This window comes from Trichophyton verrucosum, assembly GCF_000151505.1.
Source record: "Trichophyton verrucosum HKI 0517 chromosome Unknown contig00215_1.f1.exp, whole genome shotgun sequence".
Classification (NCBI taxonomy): domain Eukaryota; kingdom Fungi; phylum Ascomycota; class Eurotiomycetes; order Onygenales; family Arthrodermataceae; genus Trichophyton; species Trichophyton verrucosum.
This window is the reverse complement of record NW_003315510.1, coordinates 2184-19939: the sequence shown is the minus strand read 5'-3', so window position 1 is coordinate 19939 and position 17756 is coordinate 2184. Positions and strand designations below refer to the sequence as shown.

The 17756-nt window shown below is 44.5% G+C and overlaps 4 protein-coding genes across 4 annotated transcripts; 1 reads left to right on the top strand and 3 right to left on the bottom strand.

Moving 5' to 3' along the window:
* Window positions 1–879: 879 nt before the first annotated feature.
* On the bottom strand, window positions 880–3005 carry TRV_02438 (uncharacterized protein; the record flags this gene model as incomplete). Its single annotated transcript, XM_003023382.1, has 2 exons — window positions 880–1335; window positions 1401–3005. The coding sequence occupies 2 exons, from the start codon at window positions 3003–3005 to the stop codon at window positions 880–882; spliced, it is 2061 nt and encodes a 686-aa protein (XP_003023428.1).
* Window positions 3006–3279: 274 nt separating this feature from the next.
* Window positions 3280–8347, bottom strand: TRV_02437 (uncharacterized protein; the record flags this gene model as incomplete). Its single annotated transcript, XM_003023381.1, has 4 exons — window positions 3280–7384; window positions 7442–7626; window positions 7687–7830; window positions 7895–8347. 4 exons carry the CDS (start codon window positions 8345–8347, stop codon window positions 3280–3282), a joined length of 4887 nt encoding a protein of 1628 aa, XP_003023427.1.
* A 1088-nt stretch (window positions 8348–9435) lies between these two features.
* On the top strand, window positions 9436–12219 carry TRV_02436 (uncharacterized protein; the record flags this gene model as incomplete). Its single annotated transcript, XM_003023380.1, has 2 exons — window positions 9436–11458; window positions 11510–12219. The coding sequence occupies 2 exons, from the start codon at window positions 9436–9438 to the stop codon at window positions 12217–12219; spliced, it is 2733 nt and encodes a 910-aa protein (XP_003023426.1).
* A 1745-nt stretch (window positions 12220–13964) lies between these two features.
* Window positions 13965–15768, bottom strand: TRV_02435 (MFS multidrug transporter, putative; the record flags this gene model as incomplete). The annotated part of the gene is made up of 3 exons (XM_003023379.1): window positions 13965–14616; window positions 14675–15311; window positions 15348–15768. The coding sequence occupies 3 exons, from the start codon at window positions 15766–15768 to the stop codon at window positions 13965–13967; spliced, it is 1710 nt and encodes a 569-aa protein (XP_003023425.1).
* Window positions 15769–17756: the final 1988 nt, after the last annotated feature.

Here is a 17756-nt window from a genome sequence, read left to right as displayed (position 1 = left end):
TATTCTTAGCTTCTCGTTCTTGGCTTGGTACTTTTAAGAATAAACAACAACATCATCATCACATTTCGAAGCACTATGCCCAAGTTTAGATTACAATTGTCAATCACCAAGAACTAAGCCTATTCCTTCTCTTATCGATATCCACCCCGGAAACTTTATCATCAACGATGATGGGCACATTACTATTATTGACTTCTCTGAAACAAGTATACTCCCATCTAGCTTTGCCAGATATGCAATAGTCAGCACGTCCCACAACCCCGAGGACCGAATTAAGCCGTGGATAGATATACCCGGCGACTGCGACGAGGTAGCTGAAAACACATCCACACTCTTTGAATCTGCTCGCTTGCTAGCCATGAGTTTTGGTTGGCTTAGTGAAATGGCACTAAACCTCCCAAGTTTCACTGGGCATTTTATTGCAAGCCTGGGATACCTATGGGCTAAAAACAGTTTCCTTTACCGGCCCCTGCTTCTAAACCATTTTATACGGAGTACACCTGCTAGGTATTTGGAAGTATTGTGTTTTTCGAAGTAGTTAAGTCAGGGTCGAAGCGCCATCACCTAAATCTAAGGATTGATTTATTTAACCAACCTATAATCTTATGCAAGAATACATTTCAACTTGGCCACAGATACACGTTTCGACCAATGTGAGAACAAGCTGAGGCATCTGAACATAAACTACACAAGTCATTCTATTAATTAAATACATGAACTCATATGGGGAACCCGCTCATCATCATACAAACAGTTATTCATAAAAAACCCGACACCGCCTATGACCTATACAAATTTGAGATGCAAATAGAAAAAAACCACCTTTGAAAAGACGACATTGGTTCCTCGAGCATCAACGGGACGGGATCGCAAGACATCCTACAAGAACCCTTTGCTGTTGCTCAATTTCCGTTGGGGAAGTTCAATACCTGAACCGACATATACGCCACTTCCTCGACGACTATACCTGTCGCCCATCTCGCTCACTCCACCGTAGCCTGGGCCTTTCATACTTCCCCTTTCTAGGCGGAGTGATTTCCACCCTTCTAATTCCCTTTCAAGGCGAAGGGATTTTTCACGTTCTTCGCGGAGCTCACGTTCAGCACGGCGAGCCTGAAGCTGGTTCTCAGAGTCGCTAGTCTGGAGTTCTTCGATCGTTTGGAGAAGGCGCTCAATTCTATCTCGCGACTTTCCAATGTCCTCCGTAAGCTGGCTGTTAACCTTTTCTCTTCTTTCAATCTGTGTCTGAAGGTCTTTAACCGTCCTATCCACATTGCGAACAGACCTCTGCTCCGCATTACGCTTCGACTCCTGTTCTTCCAGTTGAGTTTCAAGCTGGTGGGCACATAATGTTAGCATATTGCACTTGTACAAAGGGGCAGTAATGGATCTATACGTACTTCCTGGATTCGCTTATTGAGGAACCTGACATCCTGGCTCGAGGATGAATATCCTTTAGTTTCAAGGTCAACGCATCGAAGCTGAACTTCTTTGAATTGCTTCTCAAGTGCAGCCTTATCCTTGAAGAGTTGGGCTGTTGACTCCCGTTGAGCTACAATTTCCTTCTGCACTTCCGTCGCAAGTGCTTCGGCCCTTCGCATCTTACCAACGGCAGCGGATGCAAGATCTTCTTGTTGGGCAAGCTGCGACTTCAGCTCGAGAATTTCACGGTCCATACCAGCGGCATTCCGCATTGGGCTTTCGCCCTTGGCAAGGTCTTCCAACCGGTCTCCTGCTTCAGCAAGTCTGGACTCGAGGCCGCGTTTCTCCTTGAGGAGCATATCACGCTCGGCTGAGATATCATCCACAGAAGTGCGAAGTGTGCGAACTTGATTTAACAAGGTAACTACCTTACTCTGGGCTTCGTTGTGGGCCTTGACGGCATCATCTCTGGAAGCTGTGATATCCTGAAGGGTCATTTCTATTCTGGATTTTTCCTTGGACCAGGTTGAACTATTGAGAACTTCATCGTCCCATTTAGATCGAAGTTCCTCGAGCTCTTCCTTTAAGCGTGCATTTTCACCTCGAATATGGAGAACATTTTCGCGTTCTATTTCGAGCTCGCTCGTAAGCGTCGAGCATTCCATTTGATACTTCTTCCTCGTTTGCTCCATGGAAGCTTCTTTGTCCTCGATATCCATGGCCCGCTGGCTTCGGTAATCTTCGAGCTCGTGTTGGAGGCGCTTCTTCGCTTGTGATGCAGCCTCAAGATCAGCTGAGAGATCCTCAATCCTTTCTTCATGAGACTGTGCTTGTCGCTGCAGATCCTCAATGAGGTTATCAGTTTGTTTCCTTTCAGCCATGATATTAGCGCAAGTTTCTTCTGCCTCTTTGGCTTGTGCTTTGGCAAACTGTTCAGCGCGGGTAGCCTTCAAAACAGCAATCTCTGCCTGTTCCAACTTGCTGAAATATTCGTTGGCGCGGCTCTTGTACAGACTCAAACTGGAGTCGGCATCAATGGCCTTGGATGTTTCAGCATCCAATCTGATCTGGAGGTCTGAGAACTCTTGGAGTAGTTGGCTTCGGCTAGCGTTGTCATGCTCTCGTGCAAGCTGTAGCTCTTGGAGCTCTGATCTAGTGTCTCGTAGCTCAACTTCCATAGCAGCTCTTGCGTGCTTGAGCTTTTCAAATTCCGTCTTTGCGTGGGTGAGATCGGCTAGTGCAGACTTATGAACTTGGAGGAGAGACCGTCGGGACTGCTCCTGGGAGCTGAGAAGATCGTATAATTCCTCATGGGATTTCGCCTGTACATCACGGAGGCTCAACTCGCCGGATTGAATACTCTTTTCTAGGGCTGAAACCTTCTTAGCAGAATCATCTAGCTTCTCGTGGAGACGACCGTTTTCACGTTCAAGAATCTGCATGCGTCGGATAGATGGACTCTCGTCTTGCCACATATCTCGAGCTGGAGTAGCTCTATCAACCTGACTCTGGAGGTGACGGTTATGCATTTCAGCAAGCTGCAGTTGATTCTGAAGGCTCTCGATTTCTGCAGCTTGATCCATTCGTTTCTGGAATGTGACAGTATCGACAGTTCGATCTGACCGTCCAGAGTCACCAACTCCATCTATGAAATTGTTATATCGACGGTTGGGGGTTGAAGGGTTAGAAAACCGCTTATTAGGCTCCGAATTCTTCCTGAAGTGCCCTGGAGACCTTGTATTGGCCACCTGGTTTTGATCAATTTCTTCGAGAAGGGCACGCTTCGACGAAGAGTAGCGAGCATCAAGCTCATTCATTTCATCTGCGTGCCGGCGTCGCATCTCGTTCAGTTGATTCTCAGCCCTCGAACGTCTTTTCTTCACTGATCCGAAGGTCATTGTGGGCAGTCTCTAACAGAGCAGCCATATCAACCTTTTTGGACAGGTCCGGCTTTATTGTCTCCCATGATTTCTCGGTTGGCGATGTGTCATTAGGATCGAATACTTTGTGGAGCAATATAAGTTGCTGATGACAATCTTCTAGTTCCGAGTTCATCCGATCCATTGATGCCTGGAGCTTCTTGGTATTTGCCTGTGCCTGGGTTCTAAGCTGCCGTTCCGTCTCGAGATTTCTGTTTGCTTCTGCTAATTGTAACTGTGCCGTGGCAGCAGTCTTTTCTGCATTACGGCTAGCTTTGTGTTCGCGTGCGACTTCGTGGTTCAGGTCCTCTGCACTCAAAGCAAGTTTCTCCTTTTGCTTCTCGAGCGAAGTTATCGATAGCTGAGCATCTCCAAGTTGGCGAGTAAGTTGTTTATTTGATTCTTCCAGGCGAGATTTTTCAGTTTGAAGCTGCGCCAACCGAGCTCTTTGGGTATCACCAGCCCTTGAATTAGACCGTGCGATATCGAGGTTCTTTTGCTGGACTTTGTTCAAAAGAGCCCTGTTATCATTTTCAGACGCGGCGAGTCTGCCCTTAACAGTAACGAGTTCTCGCTCTAGCCGTTCCTTGTGTTGATCATTCTCGGTGCGGAAATTTTCAGACTTTGCAATCAGGTTACTCAGGTTTTGAACTTGAGAGCTCAGGCGGGCATGTCCTGCCTCGGCATCATTGAGTGCCTTCGATTTTTCGTTTAGCTCGGCCTGAAGTTTAGCCAGCCTCTCAGTTGCCTGCGCAGTCATCTTGTTTGCAAAGGTGTTCTCTGCATTCAGGCGAGATTCCTCGATTTTTGTAATTCGGTCCCGCAGTTTGATGACTTCTCCCTGGAGTTGCTTGCGAGATTCTTCTGCAGCGGCTCGAGCTTCCTTTGCCCTGCGAAGAGTATCCTGCTGGATATACATCTCTTTCTCGATAGTAATCTTGGCTTCATTGAGAATATCAAACTCCTCTTTCAGTTGTGCAAACTTGTGTTCTGAGAGCATCTGAACATCATCTCTCGACTGCTGTACTCGACTGAGCTCTGCTTGGGTCTGATATAGTTGGGTCTTGAGATCTTGGACCTGCTTGTCAAGCATCTTCCTACCCTGAGCTGATTCCGCATCTTCAGATAGCTTCTCTTCAAGGAGCTTCCTAGCGTCAAGCGCCTCGCGTTCAAAGTTCGCCTTTTCGAGCTTCGTGGTGTCTATTTCGGCCTGTAGGTCACGTATTCTTCGCTGCATATCATCATGTCGATCCGATAACCCCCTTTTTTCTGTTTCGAGGCTTCGTTTTTCGAACTCATGCTTTTTCAAATCAGCTTTGAGAATTGCGACCTCGCCCTCCTTACGTCGGACTAATTCCTCATAACCCGTCGAGGTCGATGACAAATCCGCAATCTGCCTTTGAATTTCACGGTTTTCCTCAAGCAATTGCTTAATTTGCTTTTTAGACCCTTCTAACTCTTTGGTGGTGTTTGCTAATTCGAGGTCGAGTTGTTGGTCGGAAGACAAAAGCTTTGCTTCCAAGTCCTGAAGTTTCTTGTCCTTCATAGCCAGGTGACTGTTGAGGGTATTGATCTCCTGGTTCAGGGCCCCGATCTTCTCATCGTACTCGCCGTGTGTTGATTCGACGGATTTCAGCTGTTTCTCCATATCCGAAATGCGCTCCTGCAGCTCCTTCTTTTCACCCTCAAGCCTCTCCATTATCTGCGCAGCCTGTTCAAGTTGACCTCTTCGTAGGTCTAGTTCGTGTTCTATTTTTTTCTTTGCTGCAATCAGTTCGTCTAGTTGATCTTCTAGGCTTTCCTGATCAGCGATTGCCCCAGCCAGTTTCTCGCTCAGTTCAACTTCTCTGAGTTGCAACCGTTTGAATATCTCTTCCTTGTCTAATGCAAGGGAACGTTCACTTTCAAGAGTTTTCCTGATTCTCTGCATTTCGGTTTCTATCTTGCGCCTTTCGTCTTCTATTCTCTGTCTTTCAGCTATGTCTTGTTGAGCCTTCGCTTCAAGCTGCTGGATTTTCTCGTCACGCTTCTTGACTTCTCCGGCTGTACGAGTCTCTCCAAGAAGTGGCTTCATTGTTGCGAACAATCTCCACCATGGGGATGATTTCAAGTTAAGATAGAGGTGAAAGTTGCGCTGGATGATTCGAGTAGCCTCTGTGCGGTATAGTCGTTTGTTTGCAATATGTCTTTGAATAAAGCCACGAGCCAACGACTGGAATTGCCTCATGATCTCACGAATCAGGGTATCACGTTGCTCTTCCAACTCTGCTAATACCCCAGCCCTGAAAAATATTTTTGTCAACCCGATTCTGAATAATGACTTGTCAAGACCCAGCTTGTCGACCATATATGTCACAGCCATCTGCCCGTCCAAGTAGCCCTTGGGCATACCACGGCACAGAACTTCGTATCTTTGGCGGAATTCATTGAACGTTAACCGATTAGGGAAGCCAGTTCGAGCAATTCTAATACCTTCAAGTACACCATTACATCGTAGTTGGTCCAAAACAAGTGGCCCATTGAAGAGTTTTGGTCGTTTCTTGTTATTTGGCAAGATGCAGCGAACGAAATGGGGATGAGTTGAATGTAGCTGAGCCATTAAGCTTGATAGCTGCTCCTTATGTCTCTGAGCGACAGTTCGGAAAAGACCCTTTTTGACAACACTCCGGGTTCCATTGGATACATCCTCAGCATAATCAGCGAATAAGTTAGCAATATGCGGGTCATTTGACTTGGACAACAGCCGTGTTACGTTGTCATTGAGGGGATCCTTGTTTTTTTCCAGCCAATTCTCCGTGTTATATTCTACCTCTGCAGCATAGTGAGTGAGAATGAAACCTTGGCTGAGTCGTGAGGCCCGATATTTTGGAGACTTTCGGTCCCATAAAGAATGAAGTTTTTCAGTAAATGTTTTGTCTGTAGCCTTTGGCATCACCGAATCCTCGTCAAGGCATGAAAATATACCGATCGGATTCGACAACTCAATAAGGTCGATTGTTGGTTGAAGGTCTTTCCCGAAATCGATGAATTGCCATTCAATTTGCTCTCTAGAGTATTCCTCCTGTTCCAGAACAAACATATGGTGGTTGAAAAATTGTTGCAATTTTTCGTTGGTGTAATTGATGCAGAGTTGTTCAAAGCTATTTGTTCCAAAAATTTCAAAACCTGCAATGTCAAGGACGCCGATGAAGTAGGTCTCTTCGCAGCTGATTCTGCTACGGTCCAACTGGTGATTGATCCTGTTGACTAGGTCTCCAAATCCTCGTTCATATATACCCTTTGCAAGAGAATCTATCGCGAAACGGACTTGCTCGGGTGTCTGGACCTTTTCAACCCATTCTCGCCCAGCCTTCACTCGAGGGTGAAGCAATCCCTTGACAAAAGGCTCGAGAGGTATTCCTAGGAGATGACAAGCATGCATGACACTCTCAGTATCATCTTGAGTGAGCTTAGCTTGGTCTGCCCGTAGACTCTCCTTGCCAACCGTGATGTTTCCCAGATGTAGAACTGCAGCAATTGTGCGCAATATCGCAAGCTGGTCCTCTTCTTCAAACTTCATCGTATCAAAGGCTTCGACGAGAGTGTCCCACTCATCCTCGTCAGAGACACCTGCTATGGTATCATTTCCGTCTTTAGTGTATGCAAAGTCCTGGATATCGAGATTTGAGAGGTGCAGCTGCTCACGCAACTCTTTGCTGGCTCCATGGAGTAGCTGATAAAAGATGTGATAACTTCGTTCCTGGGAATTGAGCTTGACAACTCGGGACTTTTCAAGCAAGTACCAATCAATGAAGGCTCCACATATCTGGCCGGTGCGAGAGAACTCTATACGAATGAACTTTCCGAACCGTGACGAATTGTTATTGCGAACCGTCTGGGCATTTCCGAATGCTTCAAGTATAGGATTAGCTCTCAATATTTGTTGCGAGAGATCCCCAAGTTGTTTAGATGACGGCTTTCCCTGGGCATCACCGGGCGCAACAGCAGCCAGGTACTGAATAACCTTCTTTGTGTTCTCTGTCTTTCCAGCACCAGATTCACCACTATGATATCAAGTGTGAGCAACTCAGCAGATTTGAAGGAAATAGGTGTGTACTTACGTAACAAGGATGCTCTGGTTCTCGCCCTCTTCTACAAGATTGCGAAAGGCTTCATCTGCCATTGCAAATATATGTGGTCGTGTGTCTTCTCGGCTTTGTCCTTTATACATTTTGACATATTCATTGGAGTATATAGGCAAAGGACAGTACGGATTCACGGTCACCAAGAAAAGTCCAGAGTAAGTCTATATGCCCAGTCAATAATGGTGTCTAGTCTTAGTTCTCCAACAGCGGTGTAAACATACGTAAATCAAGTCAGCCTGGTACCGGGTGTGTAGATTATGAATAACAGAGCCCTCATTTAAATGGGTAAGCTCAGCCATGTCGTCGGCCTTATCGAACTTTGGAGGGTTAACTTTATCAACGCCCTCTGGGTCAACTTCAACCTGCTATTATTTATACCAGCTGTCAGAACCTCCAACAAACACAAGTAATAAATGCCTATAAACTCACGCGCCCATCGTCACATTGCACGACCAGGAGGCCACCCTCTGTTTCTCGAAGAACAGCGCCCCGGATGAACGCTCGTTCGGGATCTTTAAGCCACACATATCTTTTCCCGGAAAAATCATTATCACCTTCTTCGCCCCTAATCTGATCGGCCCCTCTCCGTAGCTCTTCTGATTTTATGAACTTTGGAGCAAAGGTGTTTGAGGATTCGGAGGTGTGTCGTGCTGAGTTGGATCGTTGTCTGTTTATGCCGTTGATAGGAGTAGGATTTAATGGAGTTAAGGAGCCATTTCGTACATGCCCCGACGCATACGTCTGCACAGGTGATGTGAACGTAACTGACTTTGGTCGGCCGGACACTCTGGGGGCCGCATCTGGAGGAGCTGGGGAAGGTGAAGGAGAGCTCCGGGAAAAAGGATTGTGTCTTCTGGACGGGCTATTAAACGAAGGATGCATCATTACAGAAGGTCAGTGAAGGAATTAGCTGGTATTAGGTCGTTGAACGGGCGTCAATTCATGAATAGCCCTGAGGAACGATGACGAGGCACCCTTAGGTGTAAGGGTCATGGGAGTGGTGACAGGAGCAGGTTGACGGTCAAACTGAAAAACAAATAATATCAATACTAAAAAAGGATGCAGAAGCAGAATTCATATCACATCAAAAGTCATTCATTTTGTCTTTTCCGATAAACCTGGTAGGTTAGTAGCCATGGGTTTGTTTGCGGCCTCGAAATCCCACCATTAATCGACTTTTAATCGCCAACTTTAGCGTTGTTTGTTTACATCCTTCCTGTTCGGGGCTAGCGCAAGCACTGCGCTTGGCGCTGGCGCTTATTCTTCTCACGTGATGTCGAGATTCCGCCAAGCCTGATCTTTTTTTCAACTCCCTGATATCAAATTCGAAGGGAAGAACGAACATCTCGAAGTTGGACACTTTTTCTACACTCGAGGACCGAAGGAATGCGCGTCTCCTGCCTGGCTTGTGCTATTTGATAAGCTGACAGATTACTCATCTAGTTATTGATTGGCCACAGAAGTTCACAGCAGGTGGCACTTTATCCCTTTTTCTCCCGCTCCTTCACCTTGCACTTTCGTTCTCATGCCTCGACATCAAGCCCTTGAACCGTATAGAACCAACCGCATTTTTTCTTGATATGCGAACTTCCAGATAAGAATGTTTATCTCCGCTACATCTGGAAGCATGTCAGGGTATCAGCAAGCGCCATCGTATGGGGGTTTTGATCCCCGTTGGTCAAATAGCCAACCTGTAGGCTACGACCCAAATATGCCCTATCCTTCATACGATATGGAACGACCTTATTTCCCCCCTCATGATCCCCAGACGGTATATGGCGCGAGTGCTGGTTATTTTCAGACAGGGGATCCTCGGTACCTACATCCACAGGCATCATATCTATTATCTCAACCTGTACCGGTATGCATCGCCTTTGTGTCTGTTTTCATACTCGTAATCTTACATATAGATCCAGAATCATCCACCAGCTACATATCAACGACCCGCTGACGCGCCGGAACCGGAAAAAATGCCAGACGCGATGGACGTTGACGCGAGGGAAGAAGGCGAGCTGAGCAGCTGTGAGGAAACCGTTGAACAAAGGAGTCCTAACCCGGAGAGGCTATTTGCTCCTTACGCGCAGAATTCTAGAAGCATACAAGGTGCCGCCGGTAACAAACCACAACAGAACGAACCGCAGTCCCAGTCACCCTCAACCAACTTACATCGACCAGTGCATAATAACCCAGAGAAAACTAATTCAACGAAGGACAATGCCCACGCGAACCCGTTAGCTGGGAAGTCTCCTTCTCAATTGAAAGCACTTGCTCAAGGAGCGTTATTGAATCTCGCACCCCACAAAATTCGCTATAATGAGTTGGTTCGGGAGGGGATAGACCCCATCATATTGAAGAGCTTATATGATGAAATCGGAATAAAGGTCACCACTGAGCCGCTCGGTAAATCTGTTGGAATCGTTAAAGAGCTAGGCGAGCCCAAAACCTCAAATACCGGTTTTAGCCCTGCTGCAAATCCTATTGCACGGGACGAATCTGTAACCAAACAAAACGCTACTCAGGACACGGGTGCCAGCTCTAGCAAGCCCATGGAGCGAAAAGATGTCATTGCTCGCATGCTAGCTGCAAAAGCTGCCAAATCTACACCACCTTCGATACCTACGGCTAAAACCGCGAAGTCAGACCAGGTCACTGCATCTCCGTCCCAGCCCACTAAAATGGCAATCCGGAGTCTTGATGAAAGCTCCCCTCAAAAAACACAAACTCCGGCACAAGCTACTCCTGAAGAAGTTAGAGTGAAAGAGAAGAACAAAGCTCAGACGGAATTAGCTAGGCAACGCATGGAGCAACTTAAAAAGCTCGGGCTTGGGAAATCAACACCTCAAATTCCTGGTCTCACCTCTTCTCCATTGACATCTAGTGCGGATATTCCCGTCTCAACTGTTTCGCAAGAATCGCGCTCCCTCCCACACTCCTTACCCGACCGCCCGCCACCGTCCGGGATGCCAGGACTAACTCAAATTCCCGGCCTCGTTCTGACAGAGGCTGACTCTCACAAGACGAACGACTTAGTTACTGCTGAGAAACCACAAGATGGTCTCAAGGACAATGCGGAGACATCTCGTGCCCCAAGAAAACGGCCAAGAGCTTCGGATTTTACTGATGATCCTGAGGAAACACAAACAAGGAAACACCAGTTATCAACACGCTCAGCTAGTGCTGAACAGAAAGTTATTATTGATATCAGCGATGACGAGGCAATGTATGGTGGTTCTGACAATGAAGGCAGAGCAATGCCAAACCATACAAATACGCCCCGTACAATTCGTTCTACGAAATCCACTGCTCGTGACTTGCCACCATTATCCGATTTTCCACCCAAGAGTCGTGGCTCCCATCGTTCCACTCCTGGGACTATGTCAAATACTCCCCCGAATCCCGTCAATGGTCTACAGCAGAAAAATATGGAGATACTGGCCATGCGTCAAAGAATTGCGGAACTAGAGGCTCGTCGCATTAAAAAGCAAGCGTCAAGCCAAAATCAAAGTTCCGGTTCTTCAAATGCGTCGGCAGGCGTAACCTCCGATGGAACTGTACAAGAAACTGAAAATTCTTCATCTGAACTCGAAAATGCTCAAAAGGCGCCCACGCCGGCTGTTGAGGGGGGAATAATCGGGATAGTTGACTCGGCCTCTCCATTACCAAATTCTACCTCTACTACCTCCAGTGTCCAACCACCAGCAGCTTCTAACCTAGGTGTCAACCGTGCTGAGGAGTTACGGTTGAAGGCTCTCCGTCGAAAGGAAATTGAATCTGGACTCCCACTTCTGGATGCAGAAATACTCAAAACAGAACAGAAGTTGGCTGAATTTCGCGAGCAGGAAAAGAGACTTGTCGATCAAATTGCTAAAGGCCGAGAAGGTAAACGCAAGCTGATCGAAGAACTCGAAAGCCTAGGGATCGAAACTGAGGGCTTGTCAATTTCAGAGCTCAAGGAAATATCGGATGAAGTTGGAAATATCAATGATAGTTCTTGTAAGTGATACTTTATAATTTCACACGCCGCTAATTACTAACTTGGTATAGCCAAACAGGATATTCCGGCAAATACATCGACCACAGACCAAGAAATACAAAGGTCTCCGGCCGACAAAGAAGAGGGCCTCGCCACTAGCATCCCCAGCTCAACAGAAATGGCTCACAACGTCGAAAATCTTGTAAGTCAAGATAGTACGGCGCATGAAATAGGAAGTGCGCAAGATACAGCAATGGAAAACGCGTCTTCTGGTGGACCTCGTGAAACTCGCGAAGAATCTTATTCTAGTTCTGCTATGGACGAATCCATGGGAAGCTCAGAGGACGAATCAGGTGAAGAATTAGCTTCAATGGCTAAATCCACCTCATTAGGCAGTCCTGACGATGACGAAATGGTCATTATGAAGGACGCTTCCCTCTCAGAAGAGGATAAAATCTCACAGCATATACCTCAAGAAAAAAGCACAAATTCCATATCGTCGAATCCAGATAATGATGGCGAACCCCAATTTACTCCTCGGGGAGAATCTGTTGCGTCTGAGGGATATGAACCCCCCGAGCCTGACACCTTGGAAAGCCCTCCATTCAGTCCCGCCCCTCCTCAACCCATAGAACAAATATCTATGGAACTCAGTCCTGGACCCGAAGATCCAGATGCACATGCGCTAACTCTTAGTAAACAAGAAGCGGACTCCCCAGCTATTCTGGCACCCTCCACGGTACACAATCTTCTCTTTACACTTGCAATTATCGATCACTAATATAGAGCTCATAGAATGACGCTGATACTTCCTTGCATCAGTCCAGTTGTCGTTTCAGCCCTTACCGTAGTCCATTGAAACTATTTAGGGCATATCGCTATCACCCCGATTTCACAAATCTTACAAGTGGTGGTTTTCGCTCTCTGACTTACAGTCATAATATTGATCCACACAAACCCCTATGTGACCTTGAGATTGCCGGTGGCGTTTGTGACGCTCCCTCATGTGGTTTTCAACATTTCCGTGATATGAATCTGAGTGGTGCGTTGAGGGGATGATCGTCTTCAGATTCTGGCTCCTCCTTATCTTTCCTCCTTGATACCCTTTATGTCTAAATTCCTGATTCCTTAAGATATTCCCTGTCCCTTTTGTTCATTGGCTTGGAGTGATTGGCTGACGAATAGGCGCTGTTAACTTTCTTAGATGACAAAATTCTCGTTGAAATGGGTTCTTTACGAGAAGGAAAAACCCCAGCTGAACGAGAAGAGTATGTGACCGGGCTCAGGCAGATAATCAACGATATGAGGCGTGATAAGGTGAAAGATTTCTCCGTCGTCGCGCAAGAAATTGCTGCATATCGCCGACGCTTCCTTCAGGATCCTTCCCGAGTTTTAGCTCTGTAAGCCCTTTCCACCCATTGCCACTCGACCAGACCGTAGGAGAAAACACCATCAAAGCCAATGCTTCTACCCCCCTTTGAAGAAAGGTGAGATGATGGATTCCAGGGGCCACGAACCTAGTCTGTTTTCTAATATGCAGGGCTACTTGAAGGGTCGTTGGTTCTGATAAGTACCACGCCGGCCGCCATTTTGCACATATTAAACAGCTTTACCCGTTTTGGTTCACAGGCTGTTTTCCAACAGCCACATTTCTGTTCCAAGATTTCTTACACTTCAAATACCCATATCCTTTTCTTGGTGAGCGTATCATTACTCTGTTGCCTGTGGGTATCAGGGATGTGATATTCATTTGAAGTACGACAATCATCGAGTTTATCTTCGGACTAGCGTAGCATGCATATATTTTACTTTCGACATTTTAGCACCCAGCTTCGATGTTTTTGTTTTATACAGAGCAGGTGAACATTAACCTGTCTGTTCAGCGATATCTGGCGCCCCGAGCGCCTCTGTTCTGGCTTCCCGTATAATGGGGCTCCAGTTGAAGTGAGATATGTTTCCGAGGTCAGGGGTGTATAAGTACAGGGAGGCTATATCTTGCTGTTTATCTGAATGGCGAAAAGAGAGAGAGATACTGAGGTGATAGAAACAATGCATTGGTAGCACTATGTATCCTCTAGATATCCCTTTGACACCAGATGACTGGGGATTTCTACTGGGTCTGATAACCAGGAAGAAAGAGCATGAACAACACTTGGTTGGCTGTCCCTTGCATTATGCTGGTGCTTCGTGCGCTTGGTGGCTCAATGCCACGGTCGAGCCACGTTTCCCCAGGCTCAAGAGCCGGTTTCATTCTTATCGATATACTTCTCTTGATGATTTTGTAACACTAGCTTCAATACATTCATAATTGAGAAAACTTTTATTCCTTTCACTTCTATATACTTGATTCATGGTAAGGTATATATGCTGGAACCCTCGTTTGGCCCTCTAATGACCATGGTATGTGTATTGAGAGGATCCACCGTCTCTAACGCTTGTCCCGGAAATTTTCTGTACGCTGTACATATGCGATGGGAGACCAGAAATTAAGACCTGTCGTATAACAGGGAGATCAAAACTGCGCAACTATTTCTTTTCAGAGTTTTCCTCGCCCTCAACGTATGCATATTTCGAATGTCGGCGAATAGAATCGCCTTTGTAATAGAATACAAAGGGAGTGGCGCAACAAGCCAGAGCAAGGAATGCAATAAGCGAGCTAGCCCACTGGTCTCCCAGCCTGTCATACATCTGGGTGGTGAAGAGAACGCAGCACGCACCCCATATCGAGCGTAGGAACGTTTTTGCAGCGAGAGCGGAAGCTGCTTGGTGTTGGTATGTGTCCACTAATTCAGGGGTCGGATTAGCAATTGCATTCATACCATTCATTCCATAGCACAAAGACGTACCTAAATAATTATTGCATGAGTTATAAAGGAAAATGAAGCCAAATCCTACTGGAAAGCCACCAATAGCAGGCCCAATCCAGTGGAGATGGGGATATGATGTCCAAGCAAATATGAATATTCCTATCGGGATAAACCAGCAGGAGAGCATCATAGGAATAAGGCGAGTTTCGGCTGGAGGCTTGCCGTTGTGTTTTGTAACAAGGGTCAAATAATGCTTGTTGATAAGGGGAGCAAAAAAAGAGCTGCTAACTACCCCTATGGCCAGAGGAATGAACATGAGGCCCGTGGTGCTCGCTGAGTAGCCTTTCCCTTCCTCATAAACAATTGGATATCTAAATAATGCTCATGTTAGCTGTGGGCTACTATTAAGACGGCTTAGGTTAAACTCACGCAACGAAAAACATGTATAAGAGGCCATAGAGCATAGCCATGTAGAGAGAAAGAAAGAAGACGATCGGTTCCAGGAATAGAAGCTGAAAAGGCCTGATCATGAAAATGCGCAGTTTCTCTCCCATTGGCCGGGAATCCAAATCGGCCTCCGTAACGTAAGAAGTGTCGTTTTTCTCTATCTGGAGTTTCTTAGCTCGCTTTGCGAGAATCGTGGGTGTGTATGTCTCGGGAAGGGTGAAGGTGATGAGAAGGAATACGACACCGGCAAGGATGAGTTGAATCCAGTAAAGCCATCTCCATCCTGCAGCGTCGCTTAAGAAACCTCCAACAAGCGGTCCGATTGCTGGCCCAATAAAAGGGGCAGCGCTGAATGCAGCCATGGGGACCCCTCGTTCCTCCGTGCGCCATAGATCGGCCAGAGTACCGCCAACCAATGTCATGGGAGCAGAAAATGCAATTCCGTCGATCAAGCGGCATACGAGGAGCGTTCCTATGTTTTTCGAAACAGCACAAGGTATTATAAATACAACGGCAAGGAACACGGTTGAAACATAGACAGGTTTCCGACCAATTAGTTCTGATGCAGGCGAAAAAGCCATTGGCCCTAGAGGTTCAACATCTATTAGCACATTCTTCCCTAGTTAGTTATAAGACTGGCAACCATAAGACGTACCCACACCAAAGCCGATGACAAAGACTGTTATTGTCAGTAGAGCGACCTCCTGGGATACGTGGAATTCCTCCATAAGGTCCTTAAAGTCGGCCGTGATTACACTGCTGCAAAAGGCGACCACGAAGCAGGTCAAAGCCACCACCATGGTACAGTACCATTTGTACGCCTTGCTCCAGTTCTTTGGATTTTCTGGATCTCCAACCGTGAAGGTAACAAGCTTATAATCTTCAATTTTTCCAGTCACATTTGACTTCACAGATTTGAGTATTTGTCCATTGGTGGTCTCTGCAGTGTACTCTTCGAAATTGGCCGTCTCTTGTAGTTCGCGGTATGGCAAGTCCGTAGCCTCAGCTCCAGCAGGGACCGGGGGTGCATGGCGGTGATCTAGGTCTAGCGAGGTCGAGCGGGATGAATTCGCCATGGTGATGCAAAATTCCCCCGTTTCACGGTAAGGAGGATTGTAAGGGCTTGCTTGGGTAGTACGGAGGAAAAAAGGGTATCAAGAGCATGGTGATGGAGACGTATATATACTACGCAGTATATATATGTATATATCCTGCACGGCAATTCTATGCCGATAATTCCACACATTTATTGTAGATTTACATCATCAGCCAAATAGTCCAACATTGCTTTGAGTGTAGCGGCAAAATTTCGGGCCTGGTGGAGCTCAAATATTGATCCTCGGCCTGATAAAGAGCAAGCCGCGGGCGAATAAAGTCCGGAGAATGAACCAGGCGGGTTGAAGCCCAAGGTTGGAAAGCCATAGACGCAATGTCTATAGAGAGCCGTGTATCCGGCTGGGCAAGGGCCGCGGCAGTCTAACGACTCAAAGTGGCCCCTGAGGCGGTCTTCAAACTGGCCTGGATGCAGTACTCATACAGAACAGATATGACTTGGGCTTGTTGATGGGCAACAAACTCCAGAATTTTTTTGTATATGTTTTGATCTGAAGATATCCAACAATTTATATTACCAACTTGAGGCTGGTTTCTTGCTGGATATTTGATATTCTCATGTTCTTGCGTATAATTTGAAAGCAGTTTTTCTCGGTGCGTAGAAGTTTTTTGATATAAAAAGCTGCAACGAGCCGAGTTACAGCCGGAAGTGTGTTAATAAACAACGGTGCTCGGATGAAACTCGGCTCTTCGCAAAATTATAATTCCGCTCCTGTTTAAAGTTTGATGGAAGGGTACTATAGGGGAAAATTGAGTTTTTTCGGAACACCAAATTTATTATTCTAATACGAGCGAAGCTCTAGCTTACTATATAATAGTATCTATACTATAAATATATTAAGAATATTTACTAGTTTAGTATATTACTCTATTATATATATATTAATTAAGAAGAATATTTTAATTATTAGAATATACTTTATTTTAAGAATTTATCTACTATATTTATTATTTATCTACTACTCTAATACTAACCATAAATTAGAACCTATTATTATACTACTTTAGTATTAATATTATACTATTTCGATACTAACTATAAATTAAAACTTATTATTATACTACTCTAGTATATTAACTATAGATTAAAATCTAATATAGGTCTAGAAAATTATCTTTATTACTTACTATTTAAGTCTCTTTTATAGTATCTAATTTTTCTAATTTTAAGTTTTCTATAATTTTAAAGTTAAGGAATTTATTTATCTTATTTAATTAATTAGTTTGATAAATATATTTTACCTAAATATATTTAGATACTATAATATCTTTATATAAAGACTCTACTAGTAAGAGTTATAAGTATTCTAAAGTATAAAATCTAGTAGTAGCTTTAGTAGTAGATTTAGTAGTAGCTTTAGTAGTAATTTAAGTAGTAGCTTAAGTAGTAACTTAAACTATAGCTTAAATAGTAATTATTTAAGTAGTAGTTTTTTTATTTAAGCTAAAACTATTATTATTAAAATAAGTTCTCTTTTAAAGGCCTTAAATTAGTATTATATAAAGTATTATTAAAAAAGATATTATTTTACTTTTTTTTACTTACTACGAAATAATCTTATATTTAAAATAAAAATCTAATTATTAAAAATTTAATTAAAAAATTTCTTACTTTTAATTATATTAAATATTTCGAAGTTATATTAACTATATAGATTTAAAATTATTAGAGTTAAATATAAAACTAAAACTAAAGTTAAAATAGTTAAAGTATAAAATATAGCTAAAACTTAACTACTAATAGTAGAGTAACTTATAGAATTTAGAAGCCCCTATTAAAGTATATTTTTAATTTTCTATTATATATTAGTATAGGTATAGATATTAATAAATATTTAAATTATTTACCTTAAACTCTAAAATAATATTTATAATTTTTTTATAATTCTTCTTTATAAACTGCTTTATTTCCTATAGTATTTAAAGAACCTCTTTATTAGTAGAGGTAGAA